This window comes from Lethenteron reissneri, chromosome 22 (genome assembly GCF_015708825.2).
Source record: "Lethenteron reissneri isolate LAM-NWPU_2019-01 chromosome 22, ASM1570882v1, whole genome shotgun sequence".
Classification (NCBI taxonomy): domain Eukaryota; kingdom Metazoa; phylum Chordata; class Hyperoartia; order Petromyzontiformes; family Petromyzontidae; genus Lethenteron; species Lethenteron reissneri.
This window is the reverse complement of record NC_083800.1, coordinates 3895334-3917458: the sequence shown is the minus strand read 5'-3', so window position 1 is coordinate 3917458 and position 22125 is coordinate 3895334. Positions and strand designations below refer to the sequence as shown.

The 22125-nt window shown below is 42.3% G+C and overlaps 1 protein-coding gene across 10 annotated transcripts; it reads left to right on the top strand.

Moving 5' to 3' along the window:
- Positions 1 to 191: 191 nt before the first annotated feature.
- On the top strand, positions 192 to 21915 carry LOC133345536 (transcription elongation regulator 1-like). Of its 10 annotated transcripts, none has more exons than XM_061556396.1 (21): positions 3355 to 3548; positions 6768 to 7065; positions 7436 to 7735; positions 8087 to 8327; positions 8433 to 8534; positions 8852 to 8905; positions 9156 to 9401; positions 10483 to 10586; positions 11588 to 11679; positions 12481 to 12641; positions 13250 to 13319; positions 13726 to 13852; positions 14137 to 14226; positions 14337 to 14455; positions 14724 to 14874; positions 15883 to 16047; positions 16519 to 16701; positions 19135 to 19314; positions 19927 to 20010; positions 20150 to 20250; positions 20887 to 21915. In XM_061556396.1, the coding sequence occupies exons 1-21, from the start codon at positions 3406 to 3408 to the stop codon at positions 21083 to 21085; spliced, it is 3210 nt and encodes a 1069-aa protein (XP_061412380.1). In that variant the 5' UTR covers positions 3355 to 3405; the 3' UTR covers positions 21086 to 21915. The 10 variants fall into 10 exon arrangements, with proteins under 10 accessions (XP_061412379.1, XP_061412377.1, XP_061412372.1 ...); XM_061556390.1 differs by having other exon boundaries at positions 8726 to 8905; XM_061556395.1 differs by lacking the exon at positions 3355 to 3548 and adding an exon at positions 192 to 211 and having other exon boundaries at positions 8087 to 8534; positions 8726 to 8905; positions 20887 to 21914.
- The last annotated feature ends 210 nt before the right edge of the window (positions 21916 to 22125 follow it).

Sequence of the window (22125 nt, the reverse complement as noted above, 5' to 3'; positions counted from 1 at the left end):
ACTGTGCCCTCGTTTCTTCTTCCGAGTTCGAGCCCTGACGTCAACGGAGGAGGGAGGTCACCGATAATAATAACAATATTAAAGTGTCAACAACAGCCGATCGATTCTCACCACCCCCCCACCACCACCAACACCACCGTGAATGCGATCTCGATGGCTGCGTACGGTGCGAAAGAAGTTCATCCCGCGCAGTGTTTGACGTTGTCACGGTGTACGTGGCGGCGAGGTTTTATTTTTTATTTCGCGTTATCTTTGACGTTCTCTTTGTGCCGCGTTGACTTGTCGCTAAACTGCTGTATCCACCTTCGGTATTAATCACTGCAGATGCATAGCCGTCAACCACCCGTACGGTTGTTTCATTGCGGACAAACTAAAATGTGTCTATTTGTTTGTGTTTCTCCCTTGTGATGGAACTTTGTAGGATGAGCGTTGAGATTTATAAGCAGCACGGGGTGGCCGATTAGGTCTGAATTGGTGTGATATAAGGTAGGCACTGGTAAGGAATTGAAAACTCAAGTGCTTTTCTCAATCACTAAAGGATAACACAGTGCAGTAACACACTTTGACCATACTTCACCACCCTGGTCATCGTTACAACGAATGCGGGTAGAGATATGCGCTGGGGACGTAATGGGAGAGTGCAGTGGATTTTTTTTTGTACTGCCCTCTGCTGGCCACCACCACGTGGCACAGCCGCGGGATTTGAAGCTTTCGTGACTGCAAGGATTCATATAATTTTTTCGGTAAAAAAATGATAGAAATAAAATAATAATAAATGAAAATAAATCAATTGATTAAAATAATAAATTAAAATAAATCAATTGATTTATTTTCATTTATTAGTTTCTAATAAATTACAAATAAATCAATAGATTTTAATAGTAATAAATTAAAATAAATCAATTGATTTTAAATTTATTGTTTTCTAATAAATTAAAAATAAATCAATAGATTTATTTTCATTTATTATAATCAATTGATTTATTTTCATTTATTATTATTTTATTACTATTATTGTTTTACCTATGTGACTTTACCAAAAAAACCTAAGAGTACAGACGCGGGACTTAAAGCTTTCGTGACTGCAGGAATTCATATTGTTTGGGTCTTTCGGTAAAGTCACGTAGATGGGTTCAAAGAAAATAACAAAAAACTACCACGTTATCCTGATGACGACCGCTTGTGTTGCGATCGAAACGTCGTAGTGTTTTTATTATTTTCTTTGAACCTATTTACCGAAAGACCCAAAGAATACCTATAGAACCTGTTGTGATGTTGTGCATAGCGGTCACCAAATTCAATCATTAGGCTCAATCCTGCTTGGTTGACACGGTAATTTAATCATCAGTTTTAATTTTATTGCCCAAATCATCGTCACGATCCAGAGGCAGATAGCCTGCGTAGGTGTCCACTGCACATTTCGTTATTTGTCTTATGCCAATATGCTCAAGTAGTGCCACATCTTTCTGGCACCAATTTCGTATGTAGTCATCAAGCCCTTCTCTGTTGTGTCTTCCTCTCTTTCCGATGCATTGCCTAAATACTCTGAAGGTTATTTTATTCAACACTGGATGCTTAATGCATTTCTCCTACTCCCGTATATGATCGTGAATAATTCCAGTTATTTACCCAGAGAAGGCCCAATAAGTCTCGAGGTTATTTTTTAGGTTATTGCATTGGGGTGTTTTGGCGTGTGGGAGAAAACATACCAAGAGAAAACCCATACATGCGAGGTGGCACTCAACACTTTCCATCTCTTGGTCACATCCCAGTCCCACATGGCGAGCCCTGGTGATCACCCATCCACGTATTGCAATAGCCAGACTCGATGCTGCTTAGCTTCCAAGATCTAACGTGATTGGGTGCATTTAGAGATTGTTGTAAGCAAATGTGAACCTCTTACCTTGAAGCCTTAATACACCAGAGTATTTCGGCCATGTAAACATGATTCATTACCGAGGGTTTAAGTGTTTTATTTTAAATGTACAAAATAAGTTCTGCTGCGCATTAATCATTATTTCAATAATGAAATCCCTGCCCACTTTAACCACATAAAAAATTACTGATGTAAAAAAGGAATCAGCTGTTGGCTCCAGCAACGCAATTACACTCACATGACCAAATTATTTTTTTGTGTATCACATCAAACGCTGTTATAATGAAGGGGACGTTAAATTACCAAGCCAATAAATGGTACAGTATCAAACCAATACCATATATTGTTTTATGCAGCTGCGTTAGCAGCGATGCACAAGCAACTCAACACGTTCAATAGCAGCGCGTGCCCTTCAAATGAGAAACAATAGGTGACGTTTCGAGCAATGGCCCTTATTCATAGCATGTAAAATGATATTCATGTGCTATGAAGAAGGGTCATTTCACGAAACGTTGCCAATTGTCATGTTTTTCCCCCCTTTTAAACCCTCGCGTCGTTATTGAGGACTGTGTTGGGCGTTGTTGTTAAGCCACTTTGTTTAACTTTAATTTGTGGCTTCTAAAAAATAAGCGAATACCTTAAGTGGGCTTTTCCTGGTAGTATACAAAAAAAATCTATGGTTTTATTTGTATATACATTTAGTTATTTATCGTGTTTTGTATTGTTTGTTGCAACGTTCCGATGCCCACCCCCTGTGCCCCTCTTGGACATCTGAAAAAGAGCTTTACAGCTCATCGGATTCCTCCTGCTGATTCAGGGCTGGCAATGAGCAAGCCACGAGGAGGGCCCCCATGATCGAGCCAATAGATTCCCCACAATGTTAAAACCTCGCGCCGCTGATTGGTTCGTACTGCGCACGTGACGTGTTATTGGCGCCACTCGACCAATCGCGTGCGAGCATTTGGCAGCAGCTGCCCCCCCCTCTCCGCACTCCCCTCCCCCATGCAAAATGTTAACAGGCTCCTAAATCGACGGGTAACGATTCCGAACATTTCGATTCTTCTACATTGCGATTCGTAAGCCGTATCGTGTAGAAATGGTTTATTTATTAACGATATACATTACAGTATATATATGAGGACTTGCTTGTTTATTTGCCGATTGGAGAATAGAAATAGGGTAAACGAATAGAACGAATTAGACAAAAAGAAACGAAATAAAACATAGATTCTGTAATCGATTGCGAATCGCATTCCGATAAATCACCGTTGGCGGGAGCGACTCACATTACATGCCTGCAAAACACGCCGCGGAGAAAAATACAAGTGGGCTACATCCATAGAATCAAACGACACAATTTTAATTTTTTCGTAGCCATTTACTATTTTAGCATTAACATTTGTCCGTCGTGAACTGAAAAAAAAAACATTAAAAAAAATTCCTACTGAACGGTCGCCCTGCCAGGCAGGCAGGCAGGCAGGCGGTGTCGATGGGGGGGTCCTTCAGACCGTGGCGCGCAGGACAGCCCCATGGCGGACTTCGTTGCCGCGAGGGTGACGAGTGGAGCGCAAAACGCGCAGATGCACGGAGACGCGGCCTCGTCTGGGCCCGGCGGCGACGATGCCGCCGCCGCCGCGGGCAGGGCAGGCGTCGGTGGCAACGCAGCGCCCGGGTGAGCAACGGGAAGGAGGAGGTGGTGAAGAAGGATTCACGAGCGTAGGACGTGAGGAGAGCAAATGGGGTCGTGGCAGCGTGGGTGGTGGGAGGGAGCGGTGGGGTAGTGGTTAGCGCACTGCGAACCATGCGGGCCGAGTTCGGTTACCGCTCACGGTGACCCAACACCGGTGACGAGTCGCTGAACCGGTCCTGTGTCTCCCCCACCCCCTTCCCCTACCCTCGGTCGACACGGCAATTCAAAACGAGTGCCTGGCGCGGTGCGTAGTAAACATCGCCTCTGGGGAGACAAAGGCGGTCGGGCGTGGTTGTTGTCCACCCACACGCCCCCCACTTCGTGTGCCGTGCCGGACTTCATAGAGTGCTTGCTAACAGCACTTGCCACCGCAGTCTTGTTAACGGGCTACGCGGGGCATCTTTGTCTTGGAGGGAGTGTGGTGTGGTATGTGGGGTGGTCGATCCCATTGATCGGGGATGAGTTGGATGGTGGACGAAAGGATTTGGGTGGGGGTGGGGCATGCACGCAAACGAAAGTAGAGGGGGAAATGCGATTGGGTTTTTAGTGTGTTTGTTGAGGGGGTGGAAATAGATGACGAGTTGTTGGATGGGCAAGATGGACGATTTGAGGGTTGTAATGGGTTTGGAGAGGCATTGATTGGGGAAGGTGAGGTCGGGTGAGGTTGGATGGGATGAGAGTGAGAAGCTTGTATTGGGGGGTTGGAAGGGAATAAGAATGGTGTTAAGAAGATGGGCAACTGCATGTTTAATTGGGGGAAGGGGGGGGAGAGGTTGGATACATGGAAATTTGAAAAGGAATGTTTGGTGGTTCGTGCCAAGGGGAGATTAGGGGAATGGAGGAGGGTTGGTCATGGAGCGGTTATCGCGATGCACCACGAAGCCGGGGACCCGAGTTTGATTCCCGCTGACGGTGAAAACCAAACACGATTAACTGAACCCTTCCTGGACCTCCCCATAGGTAGACTCCGCTTCAAATGAGTACCTGGTGCGGTGTGTAAACATCGCCACGAGGGAGACAAAGGCAGCCGGGGGTGGGTGGTGCTGCCCGTGCCGGACAGTTTGTTAATGCTGTACGGGGATGTTTGTCTTTTTGGAGTAGGGTTGGAGAGTTGTAGGATAAGGAGGCCTGGGAGGTTATGGGTGATAATAATAAGTTTAATTATATATTGACAAAAGGCGCGCTTTTGTTTAGTCTATTCCCTTTTGTTATGGCTTCTGTATCCGTGTTGTTCAGTTTGGTAGCCTTGTTATTATTCGTGCGAGGAAAGGTGTTTTGGGTTTTTGAATGCGAATGGATGGAGGTGTGTAAGGGCAGTTGGGTTATGGTATCCGGGTACTGTACTACATCTCGGGTTTCTTGGGATTCATCAATGAATGGTACGGTATTGTCAGTCATCCCCTTTGTTTATTTGCCACGTGATGGCCCTTTGAGGGTTTTTGATAAATTGAGACAGTTCACCAAGTAAAGCATTGGGGGGGGGGCGGTGGGTTGTTTATGCCATAATTCAAACAGTTGAGAAAAGTGGGCTACGACAGGGATGGTGGCCGATGTTCAATAAAAATTACCGAGTGGAAAATCCGTATTCTTGTAGAGAGGAACTGAGTTTTCAGGTCCATACGGCGTACAGCCGTTTCAATACGGGCAAAAAATATATATTTGTGTTTCTCCCTCGTGATGGCACTTTGTAGGATGAACGTTGAGATTTGTAAGGGTCCGGGGTGACCAATAAGGTCTGAAATGGTCTGTAATAAGGTGGGCACTGATAAGGGGTTTACAGGTGTGGAGTGGCGTACGAGAGGACACGTTGCACTTGGAGATGGAGCAATGAAATCAGCTTTGGTACAGGCGCATGGTAGATCGCGAGAGATGGTGGCGGCCTTCATCCGGACTTGGATGAACCCAATGGGTGGTGGTGATGAAAGCAATGGAAAGGCGACGATTTCCAACCGTGCGTTCAGTCGAGAGAATATGGAGGCGTATGTTAGTCAATGTGATTATTCACGTACTCGCCTCACTCCTTCGTAACGGTGAATTACTATTATATTCATTAATTTTTTTTGGTTTGTACTGCACGTATGTTGCATTTTAAAAGTAGCGCTGTTGCCAAATGGTAGCCCTAACTATCGCTTGCGTCCACTATTGTATGTCCATTTGTTTACATAGCTGGTTTTGCATTGCCCATTATCCAGCGTGCAGCTCAGAAAAGCATTCTTTTTTTTGTGCCACAATTTTTCGCAATGAAAATCCTAGGGGATAGTGAAATAATTATAGAAAGAGAACGTAAGAGGGAAACAGTTTCAAAGGTCAGCTGCACAAGTATATTTGGAAGTAATAAAAATTATTTTGTTAAGCAAGGTGAAAACTCGAGTCACCAGTATAGTCTCATTTGCAAGTGACCAGGGTCAACAAAATGGCAAAATAAATAGAGGGCAGCAATGAAAGAAATAGAAAGCAGAGCAAAAACAGCTCTTGTCACGTGAGAAATCAATAATATTGAACACAAATATATATTTACTATCGTTAAAGTTGACTCAGATTCTTTTAGACTGATTATAGTACAATTGCTGACATATACGGCAGATACATATATTATGAAAAAAGGGACTGGAGCGGAAGCAGCAGAAAATAGGCTTTCAAACAGTATTGTGGGATAAACTATAAGGAACTAAGTTACATATTTTTTTACGAAAATGTTGGCTATTGAGGACATTGTATTACATGTCCGGAGGCCAAGATTTAAATGGTATGGACGCATGAAAAGAGGCTACTAAAAAAATTATAAAATGCATACAGTGGTACAGCCCGAGTGTGAAACTGGAAGATTGTTGTGAGGACTGAGAATTGTGGAGTGAGACAAGATAGGTGGTTAAAAAATTGTGGAGAATGCTGTGTACAATACATTGATCAACTCAGCGACACCCTGGAGTGGAGGAAGGATAACGATGATTATAATTTAGAGCAGCAGTATATGAATAACATTTTTAATTCCTTATAATCCTTACCACGGCTAACATCAGTTGCAAGTGAGATTTGAACCGGTCCTGATTCTCCCCTTCCAACCTGCACTTACCAGCATGGTGAAGTGTATGGTGAAGCAACCTCCATGACCGACACGTCACGGGGATGCTTGAAACGGTTGTTTGAAAATGGCTGCACTTTACATTAAGTTTTAATATCTGGTGTTTTTTTTTCATGCAGAGTTTCAAACGCCGGTCCCAGGATGTTGCAGCCTCCACGGTTCCCATCAGTACCCCCACCTGGTGGACCTCCACCCAGCGGCCTCCCACCCGGAGGCCCACCTCTAAGTGGCCCCCCAGGGGCAGGGATAAGAAGTGGGCCCCCACCACCACTGCTGCAGGGACCCCCGCCTCCCTTCGGCATGGTGCGCGGCATGCATCCATTTGCGCGGTCGCCTTTCGACCCGAACATGCCGCCAATGACGCCACCGGGAGGGATGCACCCTCCTCACATGCCACCACCGCCACCTCATCTGCAGGCAAGTATATTTGTCATCATTAGTGCCGAAGCAATTTATGAAAAAGAATAATATGAGTGTTTCATAATCTTTCAAAAATTATTTGGTTACTTATTGTGTTATTATATGGTCGGCAGCATTGGACGGTGCAGAAAAACATTTAATTGGATTGTATTTTCATTGTTTCCCACCTTCAACCTGCATTGACCAGTGGTGAATTATTGTCAAATAACTCCATAGCCTACATAGCCTGGGGAGGCCCTCATCAAGCAGTGGATTGGCAAAAAGGCTGTACATGTACACTTATATTTTGATGTATATCAGATTTCTGCTTTCATTTTAAGTAATCTTCAGAAGTGTCAATGTGCTGATCGAACTCCAAATTTCACAGAGACCACCGTTTATGGGACATCCGGGAATGGCGGTGCCCCCTGGAATGTTGTTCCCACCTGGAGTGATACCTGGTGGCGCTCGTGTACCAACGCCCTTGGCAGCTGCTAACCAAACTCAAACGTCGACGCAGCCGCAAACTCAGCCCCAGAACGTGGTCACACAGGCCCCAGGAACGACCACATCTGTCGGCCAAACTTCCACGCCATCCCACGCTCCTGGGCTGGTGGCGACTTCGGCAATGGTTCTCAATGCCGCAGTGGAGGAGATATGGGTTGAAAATAAGACTCCTGATGGGAAGGTATGGCTCTAAAAAAATATACGCACTTTCATTTATGAAATGCAAACGTAGAGTAATGTAGATCTTTTTTTCCCAAATAATGTCTTGTAGAATAACAGCATTTGTTTAACAGGCAAGACTGCTGGTGAGACCCAGAAGGTTGAAACCAGTCCAGAGTTTGCCTGATTAAATAAATACCACCTGTAAAACCTTTTGTTTGAAGGGCCAGTAGACTGATGGACTTTTATATTTCTTTGTGGAGAAATTAACTTTTGTCTCTATATATGCAAACATTTCCTCTCATTGCATGTTTTAGTTTTTCACAACCAAACATTGGATATAATGCACGTCTGATTAACTCGTTATTTCCAGGCTTACTTCTATAATGCACGGACAAGGGAATCCCGCTGGACGAAGCCAGATGGAGTTAAGGTTGTGCAACAGTCGGAGCTTCCGATGGTCATGGAAGCACTGGCGAGTCAAGTGGCGGCTGCAGGACAAGTCTCGGCAGTGAATCGTGCAACAGCCGCTGGTCAGGAGCAGGCAGGAGTCCAACAGAACCAGGCTCTCCATCATCAACCCGCGAGCACGGCCGCTAATACAGCAAGCCCAAGTATGTCACGCCCAGCCGTAGGAACCAGCAGTAGCCATGTTCCATCTGCGTTGCTGCCCACCCCTGCCACACCTGCCCAGCAAGGCCTTCTTCCCACTCCTTCAGGGAATGCCCCACCTGGTCTGCTGCCAACTCCAAACTCGTCTCCTACCGCCTCTGCAGCTGGAAGTAACACTGCACGGGCATCTTCTGTACAGACCACAGCAAGTAAGCTCTCATACACTTTAAAAGTGTGCAGGGACAACTTTACATTTTAAGTATGTTATGGCTAACGGTGTTCTCTCGGCCATTTCCGTTGAAAGAAGCCTTTGTACAATAAGCTGACGCCCATACGCAAATTATTTTTGTATTTTAATAAATGTTGGGTCTTATGTCATTTTTATGGTGAATGTGGTTAGGCCAAACAGGCAGCCAGACGGGCATTGCCATTACCCACACTGTTTCTGGGTTATCAGCTCAGACAGGAGCTCCAACACGGGCCACGATCTCAGTGGTGGCACCTCCCATGCCAACCTTCCCTCCAGGATTGGTGCCTCCTTTCAGAATTCCCATCCCAGGAATGCATCTCCCACTTCCTGGTAAGCGGCTTACATGCGCACATGAACAATTCATTTTAATTTGTATGAAAATTACTGCATGTTCTTTGCTAATAAAAAAATGGCCATTGCTTGAAATGTTACCTGTGATATTTTTTTCCTCTTTAAGCAGTGTTATTGAAAATGTAGTGCTGTTATCACAGGTTATTTTTGTTTAATACCATGTACAAAACTTGTATTAATTATTCATGGTAATCGATTCGTGTTGGAACATTGTAGTACAATTACACAGTCTTTTACAACCCTGTTGGTGGTATAGGTCTGATTGCAGGCATGCCACCACCACTAGTGCCCATGATGCCGCCGCCAGTGGCCGTGGCAGTGGCCATTTCCACGCCGCAAGGCCTCGTGCTGCCCCAGCCATCGGCTGAGTGGACAGAGCACAAAACGGCCGATGGGCGCACGTACTACTACAACATCCGTACGCTCGAGTCCACCTGGGAGAAGCCTGCCGAGCTCAGGGAGAAGGAGAAGAAGGGTGAGCCTCTGCCCAAGATACATCTCAATCACCACGTTCCATAATTTCGGGTGAGCAACACTGTTTGTGCTCCGAGAACGTGATCCTCTGAAGTGCTGCTGGCACAACTTGTCAAAAAAAAAATCATGTAGTGGCGTGCTATGTTCGAAGCGATGCATTTGTTGGTCAGATAAATCTAGGTGGCAGCGTACTGGCTCGTTATTAACGCATTGCATCTATGGAGGCAGCAGGACGTGGCGGTGGCATTAAATATTGCTGTATTATGCATAGGTGGGTAGTGTCTATTCCACTTTCTTGACGATGTTAAAACATGTTTCAGTTTAAACAGGAACATCCATTAGTAATTAGGTTTAACATTGAATGACCACCTCTTTTGTGCTGTAACATTCGTAGTGCCTTTTTCTTCTAAAAATATGACTTTGACATAACCGGAATGATGGGGCTGCCTTTGTGGGCAGCAGAGGGCAGTGCAGCAAAATATATACAGTAAAACCTTGGATTGCGAGCATAATTCGTTCCGGAAACGTATTTGTAATCCAAAGCACTCGTATATCAAAGCACTCGTATATCAGTTGTGATCACGTGACGCTCGGCAGACAAAGCGTATATGTACTACTCGTATTGCAAGACCTTGCTCGTTTATTAAATTAATATTTATTTAGCATTTTTGCTCGTTTTGCAAAACACTCTCGCAGACCAAGTTACTCGCAATCCAAGGTTTTACTGTATATTGTTGTGCTCTACATCTTTTTTCTCACATGTGCTCCCCACCTTCACTCCACACTGACCAGCATGGTGAAGTATGGTCATTTAATCCCCACGCCCCACATGGTGTGGGGAGGTCCTCATCCAGTGTAGTGACTCGATAAAATTAGTTGTCTATTTGCATATACAATTGGGAACTTTATCACTGGTACAAGTCACGGTAGTAGTAGCTATTATGTCGCTTCACTTTTTGTTACGTTATGTGTATAATGTGGAAAAAAAACTACGAGTTGAAGAGGTATTGCCTTGGGTGTTGTGTGTTGCATATTCGGAGCATGTGGGGGTTTCCTGTGTACTCATTGACTATTTGTTTCAGCACAAGAGAAGGATGCGGAGAAGAAAGAGCAGTCGCCAAAGGAAAAGGATGGAGAAGACATGGAGGTGGACGGTGAGAAGACAGAAAAACTCGAGGTGAAGCAGGTGAGGGGGCCAGTCTTGCATCGTCGCACTTTTCTCTTTTTACGTATTCTGTCTTGGTATATTTAGATTGAATTTCGATTTAAAGCTTTCGTGACTGCAGGGATTCATCTTCTTGGTTCTTTCGGTAAAGTCACGTAGAATGGAAATAATAAAATAATAAAAATTAAACATAATAAAATAATTCTCACGACGTTTCGGCCACAACGCAAGCAGCCGTCCTCAGGTGGAGAACAGGTAAGTCTGGGGTGTGTCATTCAGACTTTGTGTCATTCAGACTCTGTCTTCTCGACAGACCTGTTCTCCACCTGAGGACGGCTGCTTGCGTTGTGGCCGAAACGTCGTGAGAATTATTTTATTATGTTTTATTTTTATTATTTTATTATTTCCATTCTACATGACTTTACCGAAAGAACCAAGAAGATATTTAGATTGCTTTGTGCATGCCGGTTTTTGTATTACAAAAAATATTAACATACACGTGCTTGTTTGAGTTTGTCATCTAGAGACTGATGATTTAAAACAAGGAATTTATTTACGTATTTGATCTAATGCACTTGTTTAATTCACATGTTTCAAAATAATTTTCATCATCATCAACAACAACTTTAAACCAGGTGAGACCTGTTTCACAAAGCAATTGTAAACTAACAGTTGAAACAACATCACAAAACTCAGAACAAAAGAAAAATTAAACAATGAACAACAATAGCCCACTGCTCTAGAAAATTAATAACCCATATATAGTTTCCGGCTACGGCTAACATCAGTGGTAAGAGATATCTGTATCTTGGCTCCCCCTTATTGTCCAGAAATGGTGAAGTATGGTCTAAGTTTCCCCGTAACTGACACGCCATGGTGTTAATGGCTTCCTTGCAGCAGTGGATGGACATGGAGTTGTTGGAATATTTTTTTTTAAACTAAATTCACGAGAATGCATTTAGCTCCGTGGAGTATAGTGTCTGTATCCCCTTGCATTAATGTCCTCGTGTTTATGTTGAAAGCCGGAGCCCCAGCAGGAGGAACTGACAGAAGAGGAGAGAGCGGCACAAAAAGCCAAACCCATAGCTACGACTGCGGTTCCGGGCACCCCATGGTATAACGAGCTCGCTTTCCGTCACCCACCTCCCATGGTATAACTCTATTTCCCTCAAACTTTATATTCTGATATATCGTAGTAATTATTTTTTTTTGCCTGGTGATGTGAAAACAAGTTTCCCTTAATCAGTAAAGTCTCTCTCGTCGGAAGCGGCCTCTTTGAAATAAAGCGATTAGAACGGGTTGATTAATTAATCCTTTTCTATCGCTTTGTTTCATTAAGGCTGACTTCTTTTCTGGTAAGTCGTTCAACTGGTGAAAATGGTGTTTTCACATCACAGACTTAGATGTTGCTTGTACATAGGAAATGAAGAAAAGAATACATTTTGGCATGGGTGTGCCTTGCGGCTTGCTTAATTTCATAAGAAATTGCGGTGCAAAATGGCAGAATCTGGAGCGGTATTTATAGTTGTTTCCTGTACAGTAATATACATTGTCTGGAATTGTTATCAATGTAGTTTAATATGCACATTTTGATCATTGCATTTATGTGTGGTAAACCAACCAAAAAGCTGTCTGGTTGTAACCATCAATTTTAGAGGGGGTTGATATTCTAAGAGAGTTGGACCTCGTTATTAATTTATATTCTACGTTTAATAATCTTTATTTACTGACAAAATGTAACATGACAAGTATCGGGTAACATACCTGTTGACACGTTGTTGTCACGCACATAAATGAGAGAATAGAAAACCTGTCGCGTCGGTGTACTTGCCTACGAGTTAGTAGTGTGTGTGGTGGTGTTGACTGAAATACAATCACACCATGACGGTGAGGCTGTTGGTGCCCTGCCCTGCAGGTGTGTGGTGTGGACAGGTGACGAGCGAGTCTTCTTCTTTAACCCGACGACACGCCTCTCCATGTGGGAGCGCCCCGAGGAGCTCGTGGAAAGAGCGGACGTGGACAGGATCATCCAGAGTCCCCCGCACAAACAGGGCAGGGAGCCCGAAAAGCCACCAGGTGAACTACCCGCAAGGTGGTATACGCCGCTTGTAATCCAGCGCTTGGGAGACCAGGGTTGATGAAATACATAGTTTTGTGACTCCCCCAACCCACTGGACTTGAATAAGAAGATGGCAGTACAGCAAATGGGTTCCTGACCTTTATGTATGGACCATTTTAGTGCTAGAATCTTGTATGCATGGGTGTGTGTATTTTTGTAGTCTGCAGTTTTTCCACATTCAAAACTTGTATAGTTTATGGTGGCAGAACATCTCAATGTTGAACCCAAATAGAAAAAATAGCCTTAAGACTTGATGCTTTATCTCACTAAATCAGGAATGCATTTTATGAATGTTTGACTTTCTGTCAGTGTTATGTAACAACCTAATAATACCAGTCATATATATGTTGTAACGGAAGCCAAAAATAAGAGGTTGATGTGAAAATAGTAACTTGTTACCTTGGATTATTTTCCTTGCAGGAGAGATGTGGTTACTTTTGGAGGCATTCATCTATCAGTTGGATGGATCATGTTTGATGATAATGTTACCTTTATAAACGTTCATATCCTGCAACAGATGAATTTCTTCCTGCTATGAATGCTTGTTTGTTTAACTTTTTTGCAGAGAAAGAAGAAAAGCCAAAGGTTGAAGAACCAAAGCCTTTGGAGGAAGAAAATAAGGCGAAAAAGAGAAAGTGAGTGATTTTTGCGGCCTCGTTTTGGTATGTCGCGAGTAAACGTAGGACTTGTGTTATACCAGGTGAGATGTTAACTAACTCGCCTGGTATACAGGAGGTCATAGGTTCGATCCCGATGTCTGACTTCTGTTGTATATTTAGAGTTTGCATGTTCTCCCCGTGGTCACGTGGATTTTTCTCCAGATCCTCCAGTTTCTCCTTCCACATTTAGAAACGTGTGTTTAGAATAGTTGGCTGCTATAAATTTACACATGGTAAGCCACTTCGTCGAGTTCTCATTTGTGGCCAGGTCGCTTCTGAAAAAGAGCTACATAGCTCAGTGGGCTTTACATGTTAAAATGAAAATAACTTTAGTTTTGTGTGAGAGCAAAAGGTATACCTCTTGATGTTTGTGGCCACACAGGCTGGAGGAGCCGGAGCCGGAGAAGGAGGCGTCCATGGAAGCGGAGATCCGTGCGGCAAGGGAGAGGGCCACACTACCGCAGGAGACACGAAGTCAGCAGTTCAGTGAGATGCTGTTGCAGAGAGGGGTAAGCGAGGGAGTGATTGTGCAACTGGCCAGTATTGCATTCACATTCTCTTTTCCTTCCACTTGGCGTCATGACTGGAATGTTCACCATTGTGCTAGCATTCGTATATTTTTTTGGTAATTTAATGACGAGATGTTTTTTTACTTGGCATCTTTTTTCTTTCCTTATAAACACGTTAGTGTTTCGATACTTTTGATTTTCAGATTTACAGAAATGTCAGCACGTTTCAGTGTTTTTGAGTATTAAACATCCTAGAATTATAAAAACACTTTTTATGTGTGTAGGTTTCTGCTTTCTCTACTTGGGAAAAAGAACTCCACAAAGTGGTGTTCGACCCACGCTACCTTCTTTTGAATCCAAAAGAGCGCAAACAGGTAAGTGATTGTGATACTATTTTTTAGTATATTACACAACTACTATGGTTGCTGATCGATTCATTTACTTTCAAGCTAACAAGCTAGATCTCGATGTGCTCTCGTTTCAGGCGTTTGACGAGTTTGTAAAAGTGCGAGCAGAGGAGGAGAGGAAGGAACGAAAGAACAAAATGATGCAGATCAAAGACGACTTCAAGAAGTTACTCGAAGATACCAAGGTGACATCCAGGTGTGTCATTTTTCTTTTGAGCTTTGGAAAGGACGTAACTATGTTTTTAACGATGACTTTTCTAAATATGCAACACAATTTGAACACAGTTTGCGCCTATATTTCCATATGTTTAACAGATTGTGCATGTATGTGTCAGTGTGTTTTAATATTGTGAGTTTTCCATGTTTTTGCAGATGGTTCCTTAGATATGCAATGATGTTCACCTTGCTCTGTACGTGTGGTTTTTTGTACATTATGTAACGCAATGCAAAAACAAACGCTGCAGGTCGAACTTTAGTGAGTTTGCCGCCAAGTTTGGGAAGGAGTCGCGGTTCAAGGCGGTGGAGAAGATGAAGGATCGCGAAGCTCTGTTCGTCGAATATGTCACAGCCTTGAAGAAGAAGGAGAAGGAAAGTGCCAAGTCCAAAATGGAGAAAGTAGGATCCTTTACTATTATTTATAATGCTGTTTTTGTTCCACGAATGTGGTTCCGTTACTCTTTTTATGACGGTAGTCTTACCGCAAACGTAGTTAAATAGAGTAACTATGGTGCAGCATTGGTCACGGATATTCTTTGTATTCAATACATTGTTTATAATGTTTAATTCGTTTTGTCTTTTACATGTCCTTTTTATAATGATTTGTTTATCGTAACTTGTCAACAAACAGCAAAGCCCTGTGGATTACACCGACGATGCTCCAATGTTTTGCCATGCACATTGATGTAAGTGCGGCGATTTGATGCTCCCTAAAGTAATTTTTAACATGATTGTGTATAATGATGTTTGCGTTACGATTTTAAAGAATTTCTATGCAAAATAACTTGATAACCGTTTTGTGTTATTCTGTCCCATGGCTGAAGAGATCTTTGCAGTCATGTGCTGTGCGGCCTGTCACTCGGTTAAAGTCTGACCGCAGTCACTGAGCGAGCGCAAGCAGTTTGTGGATTTCCCTAGTGAGGAGCGCACGTTGTCTGTGTGGTGAATGTAGCCACCCACAACACTGGTACTACACTCTCTTTTCTATTCAGTGTATTGGACACGTTTTTTTTTTATATTTTGCTATTATCCTTCTCTGAAATTGATATGGCTTTATAACAAATACACGTTTGTTAAATATTTTAAATGTTAAATATTGTTGTTTTGACTCCGATAATCTTTTGTGTGCTTGCTAAAACAAAAATGTCCACAAACAGTCGGTCCATGGCCAGGTTAAATCCATAACTGCAAAAACCATACAATTATCTGTGGACACATTTCCATCATTCGAACATATTAAAAGTGAACAGCAGAGGAACACAAGATTAACTTGGAATGTGTGTTTGCATGTTTTCGTAAAGAGATTTGGCTGGGTGGATGTTTCATAATGCACAGTAAGGCAATTTCTGCATGCACTGACCCCTGTACGTCTTGTGTTTGTTTTTATTTTGGCGGCGCACCGGATAGGTGCGCGGTGACTATTTCGGCCTGCTGATGGAGCAGCATCTGGACGGGCAGTCACGCTGGACCAAGGCAAGGGAAAGGATGGAGGGTGACATGCGATTCCAGGCCGTCGAGAGCTCTGGCCAGCGCGAGGAGTGGTTTCGACAGCATGTCGAAAAACTGGCAAAGGTAGCATGCGATAAATCACGTTTAGTGCCCAAGTTGTGCTCTTAATGTTCTGCGTTGGTTATTGAGCAGCGAAGTTTCATTTGACAACGACTAACAACATATATTAATAAATGAGACTACCGCAAAATAATCATAGTCTCCATCAGACTATAATCCCTTTACTGTAGTTGAAACATCTCATGAAAATATAAGCTGGTTTTCCCCAACTAATCTACAGTAAGAGAATTGGAGTCTTCAGTCATTATCTCCTTTATGTAACGTTCTAATCGTCTCGATTGTTAATATATATATGCTAGTGCACTCCAAATATTTCCATGAGTATTTATGGTAGTCCCAGCTTGCCTCACTTATGTTCAGAGTTTCACGTGTTTGCATAAGTTTTTGACGAAACGTCCAAGCTCGCCCCGTTGCAGTTTTCGTACGCTAGAGCGCCACTCACGACTTTTGGGGGGATGTGTTCTCCCGGCACAGGCCGGGGACTCTGAGCGCGAGCGGGAGCTGGAGCGGCAGGCGCGCACGGAGGCAAGCCTGCGTGAGCGAGAGCGCGAGGTACAGAAGGCGCGATCGGAGCAGACGCGCGAGATCGACCGCGAGCGGGAGCAGCACAAGCGCGAGGAAGCCATCCAGCACTTCAAGGCTCTCCTGTCCGACATGGTGAAATGACTCATTCCCATCGCCGAGGCTCGATTGACGGCCAATTTGTGCCTTTCCTTACGTGCGGCTTGAAAGGGAATGATAACGTAACGCCACATACATGTTTTTGTTTAATGTCAAAACAAACTTCATGCATTGCCCTGTGGAAAGTTTTCATTTTTAAGCTGAGAAGGCAATGTGACCAAAAAAATGTATATGCATGTATGTATGTATGAGACACAGATCTATATAGTAGAACATTACATATACCCCAGAGAACGTATAATTTTGGGATTAAGAGTATGAAAGTACAGATGGCACAATTGAATGAGCAGCCATTGCCCTTGGCGGTATGAAAATTGGAAAAGTCCCAAAATAGATTAAATAACTGTATGAACGTCATTAAAAAAAAATCAGGAACAAATTAACCGGCACCTTTACAAATTTTTTAATATAGAAATGGAATACCGCAATCGTAAATTGATGCTTCAATTATATTCACAAAAAATAAGACAAAACTGAATTTATGGATTACAGACCCTTTCATGTACATTAATTTTTCTCGAGAATCATAGAAACCGCATAATGGTGGGATTAAAGGTCAATCAGCCAAGCGATTGAACTAGATTTCCATGCGCCACATATATACTATCAATGAGATATGAATGCCAAATAGACTATAAAAAGGAATTTGATGAAGTGGAAATAGATGAATCGTTAAAGGTCTCAAAAACCAAAACATTATACAAATTGTGTAGATGTTATTAAAACCATTTATAAAGGTAGAACATCTACACTGAGATTACATTAACGCAGTAACAATATAAATCACAAGATGAGTTTGATAGCGAGATTGCCTTTAACAATGTCTTTTATAAAAGTATGTTTTTCCTAAAATCAGACTGGATACATTTATACATTAACATAAATGGATATGTTAATCACATCTTATTACCAATGGAAATAAACTACAGGGTATGATTAAAGAACTTAAAAGTGAAGGCTTCAAAGTCACGCACAAAATAATCTAGAAAAGCAAGTCACATTCAACAAGCTCGCGAAATAATATTCTGTAGAGATGCTAATGGGAAATACAACAGAATACTTATGCCTATAGCAGATATTTAAAGCGTATCAATATCAAACGTATAAAATAAAGAAGCCGATGAGAGCAGTTATTGAGCTTTTGGAAATTCTAATGTGATAACCAAAAGCAAGAATTGAATCTTGATTTGAAGCTTTCGTGACTGCTGAGGCATTAACATCATGCTAATCTCTCACATTAACATAGCCACTTCCGTGCCCTCTTAATTTCTCACATTAACATCATGCTAATCTCTCACATTAACATAGCCACTTCCGTGCCCTTTAATTTCTCACATTAACATCATGCTAATCTCTCACATTAACATAGCCACTTCCGTGCCCTCTAATTTCTCACATTAACATCATGCTAATCTCTCACATTAACATAGCCACTTCCATGCCCTCTAATTTCTGACATTAACATCATGCTAATCTCTCACATTAACATAGCCACTTCCATGCCCTCTAATTTCTGACATTAACATCATGCTAATCTCTCACATTAACATAGCCACTTCCATGCCCTCTAATTTCTCACATTAACATCATGCTAATCTCTCACATTAACATAGCCACTTCCATGCCCTCTAATTTCTGACATTAACATCATGCTAATCTCTCACATTAACATAGCCACTTCCATGCCCTCTAATTTCTCACATTAACATCATGCTAATCTCTCACATTAACATAGCCACTTCCGTGCCCTCTAATTTCTGACATTAACATCATGCTAATCTCTCACATTAACATAGCCACTTCCATGCCCTCTAATTTCTCACATTAACATCATGCTAATCTCTCACATTAACATAGCCACTTCCGTGCCCTCTAATTTCTGACATTAACATCATGCTAATCTCTCACATTAACATAGCCACTTCCATGCCCTCTAATTTCTGACATTAACATCATGCTAATCTCTCACATTAACATAGCCACTTCCATGCCCTCTAATTTCTGACATTAACATCATGCTAATCTCTCACATTAACATAGCCACTTCTGTGACCTCGTCGAGGAGGCCGCTTTTTTTTTCTGCAGTTACCTGCTAATATCTCAAATTAACATCACTAGCCCCGGCCACTTCTTTGACCCTTGGGCTACACCCATTTCAAACCTTTGAAAACCGTCTGCCTCAGCAGCGACCACGCTTTCCCACCTGATGACGGACGCTTGTGGTGCGCCCGAAACGTCGTGATTTATTTTATTTTATACCTACGTGACTTTACCGAAAGAACCAAAGAGCAAGAATTTCATATGTACTTGATGACCCAGCTTTGTAGGCTTGAAGTGCTATAAGTGTACCTCGTGATATAAATTATTTCAAAGCGTAGCGTAAACATTGCATCTTATTTGCTATTGAAGGTGCGCTCTTCAGAGGTTAATTGGGATGAGACGCGGCGATCGCTACGCAAAGACCACCGCTGGGAGCTGGCCTCATTACTGGACCGTAGCGAGAAGGAGAAGTTGTTCAAGGAGCACGTTGATGCCTTGTCCAAGCGCAAGAAGGAGCAGTTCAAGCAGCTCTTGGATGAAACTTCGGAGGTGAGTAAACATTCACGTCACGTGCAGCATATTGCCACATTCGAGAATGAAAAATGTAAGCTTATTAAGACTGCCAGTGGCTCCACATGCAATCCAGAATCAACTTTAAGATCACACCATCTTCATTCTAGGAGAGTCGGTCAATATGGTTTTGTTCCCAAAAAACCCATTGACGTAGTAAATTGAATAGGTAATGTTTGCGTGATTTAATGGAAATTAAAACATCTAAACACTCATACATTTTTAAAGAATTTATTTAATTTAGCACTATTCGCATTCCTGCATTTCCCATAAATATGCTAAATTCCTCTTCAAATGCAAATTCTTTTGCCAAGGCTCTCTTGCTCCTCCCTCACAGCTTAAATAGACACCCCAAGCCTAAGACGTGTCATTTAGACTCTGTCTTATCGACAGACATGTTCTTCACCTGAGGACGGCTGCTTGCGTTGTGGCCGAAACGTCGTGAGAATTATTTTATTGTGTTTTATTTTTATTATTTTATTACTTCCCTTCTACGTGACTTTACCGAAAGAACCAAGAAGAATTTATTTTAATGTTTCATTAACATGGTTTGCGACTGACAGTGAGTATGTGTGTGTGTGATTGATGCAGATAACGTTGACGTCCACATGGCGTGAAGTCCGAAAGCTGATAAAGGAGGACCCACGGTGTTCAAAATTTTCATCCAGTGACCGGGTGAGCAAACCTTCAATTTGAACTCTTTTCCACTTTTGCTCAAATTGTGTACATGATAATTGTTTTTGGACTTCATTGTGTCATAATGTATCACACACTCTAAGGCCCGCTGCTGTTTCTCCTGTATTTACTCGTACAGAAAAAGGAACGTGAATTTGACGAATACATTAAAGAAAAAATGGTTGCAGCCAAAGCCGAGTTCCGAAATCTACTGAAGGAAACCAAATTCATCACTTACAGGTAGGTCCAATGTCTCTTCACACCGTGCTGGTGAAACGGGTTCAACCTTCTTATGGGTCTTGCCTATCATTCCTGCTTTTGGAGTTTCATATTTTGCATGTATTTCTTGCTTGTACATTTTGAGGGGAGAAATAATAACCACCAACGTTATCGTAGAGATGTTTATAGAGTTGAAATTGTTTTTACGGATAAACGGTGTCTATTCTATTTATATACTGCACACATTTGTGGAACGTAATAATTTAGTAGCGTTAACGTAGGGTTAGTAATAAATAAGCTTTGCCAATTGCGGTTGTTTGAACAATCAGATTTGGTGACATGTAATATTTTGAAGTTTGCGAACAAATAATTATAAAACTTCACTCTTTATTTGAGTGGCTAGAAGATACCAGCCCAGAAAATGGGTTTCATGAACACAAATTATGTGCACCTTTGAGTGTTTTCCAGTTGTATATATAAATGGTTCTTTCTGGGAACTCCAGGAATCTTCCATGCAATATGTTATTCAAAAAATAATTTGCTAAAGATCTCAATGCAGGACCCTTCCACAAAGAATTTGACACTCGGGTATGAGGCCTTGCTTCATAAATAAGTAACAATATATATATCCGTGGCGTGCACGTCTGCCGTTTTCAGGTCACGCAGGATGATTGAGGACACGGAGCATTTGCGGGACATCGAGAAGGTCCTGCAGAATGACAAGCGCTACCTGGTGCTGGAGTGCGCGTCTGAAGATCGGCGCAAGATGATCTTGTCCTACGTGGAAGACCTGGACCGACGTGGGCCACCACCGCCCCCAACCGCCTCCGAGCCCACACGCCGCTCCAACAAATAAAGCACTCGCATGTTCTCTGTAAGGCCCGGCCGTTCCCCCCCCCGCCCCGCTAACTGTTTTCGTGTCCCATTTACATCACAGCCATCGTCCAAAAACAAACTGCCTATATCTGTGAAATTGGAGCAACCCTCGGCTTGAATTTAAAACGTGTTTTTTTATTTAAAAACTGAAGTGTCTCTAAGCCCACACTGGTGTACAAGTTGTAGTTATTTTGTTTTTAGCAGTTGAAAAAAAAACCTTAAAACACACTCATTGACAATGTGCTCTCCATTTTTTTGTCATCTCCCTTGTGTCAGAGGCAATGTTCGAGTTTTGCAAGAATTTTTGTATATCTGCCATTAACACCACCAATGATCATATTAACATCACAAAACACAGCTTAAATTCAGTTATGGATTTCCCAGTGTGCTATTACATCAGGTTTAAATCTTTACAAAGGAAAACTATATCCAGAATTGTGATGAGGCATGTACATTCATTCATTGTTTGGCTTATAGTACTTGCTTTGGAGAGAGGTTTATATTGATGCATAGCATAAGACGTTTTTGTTGCTTCTGACACCTTTAAAATGCAAGCACATATTTGCGACTAATATGTGAAAGGCAAATGTGTTTACTTAACTATGCGCATTAAGATTTCACAGATTAAGTTAAATTGTTTTTATCAATGGGTCTAAAATACACAGCATAATTACATGGAGTGGCTGCTGTTGAAGTTCATGTTTGTGTTCACAATATCACAAGGTGATTATTGTTGAGGGGTTGTGTTGAACCATTGCTGGTGTACCATGACTGCAGATGTTGAAAATTAAAACTTTTTCGTATGTAATAAAACGGTGTCATTTGATTTATTTATTATTGCAACCGCCACAATAGTAATTTTAATCTGAGCTGTAATTGAAAATAAGTTGTACATTTTCATACCAAACTAAAGTCCTGTTTTCTTTCCTACAAGAAGCAATATCGGTCAAGCATGATTTTACTGGTAGGAACCTCCTGGTTACACCAGCCCATAGGGGATTGTTGTGTCCGTCCTTCGTG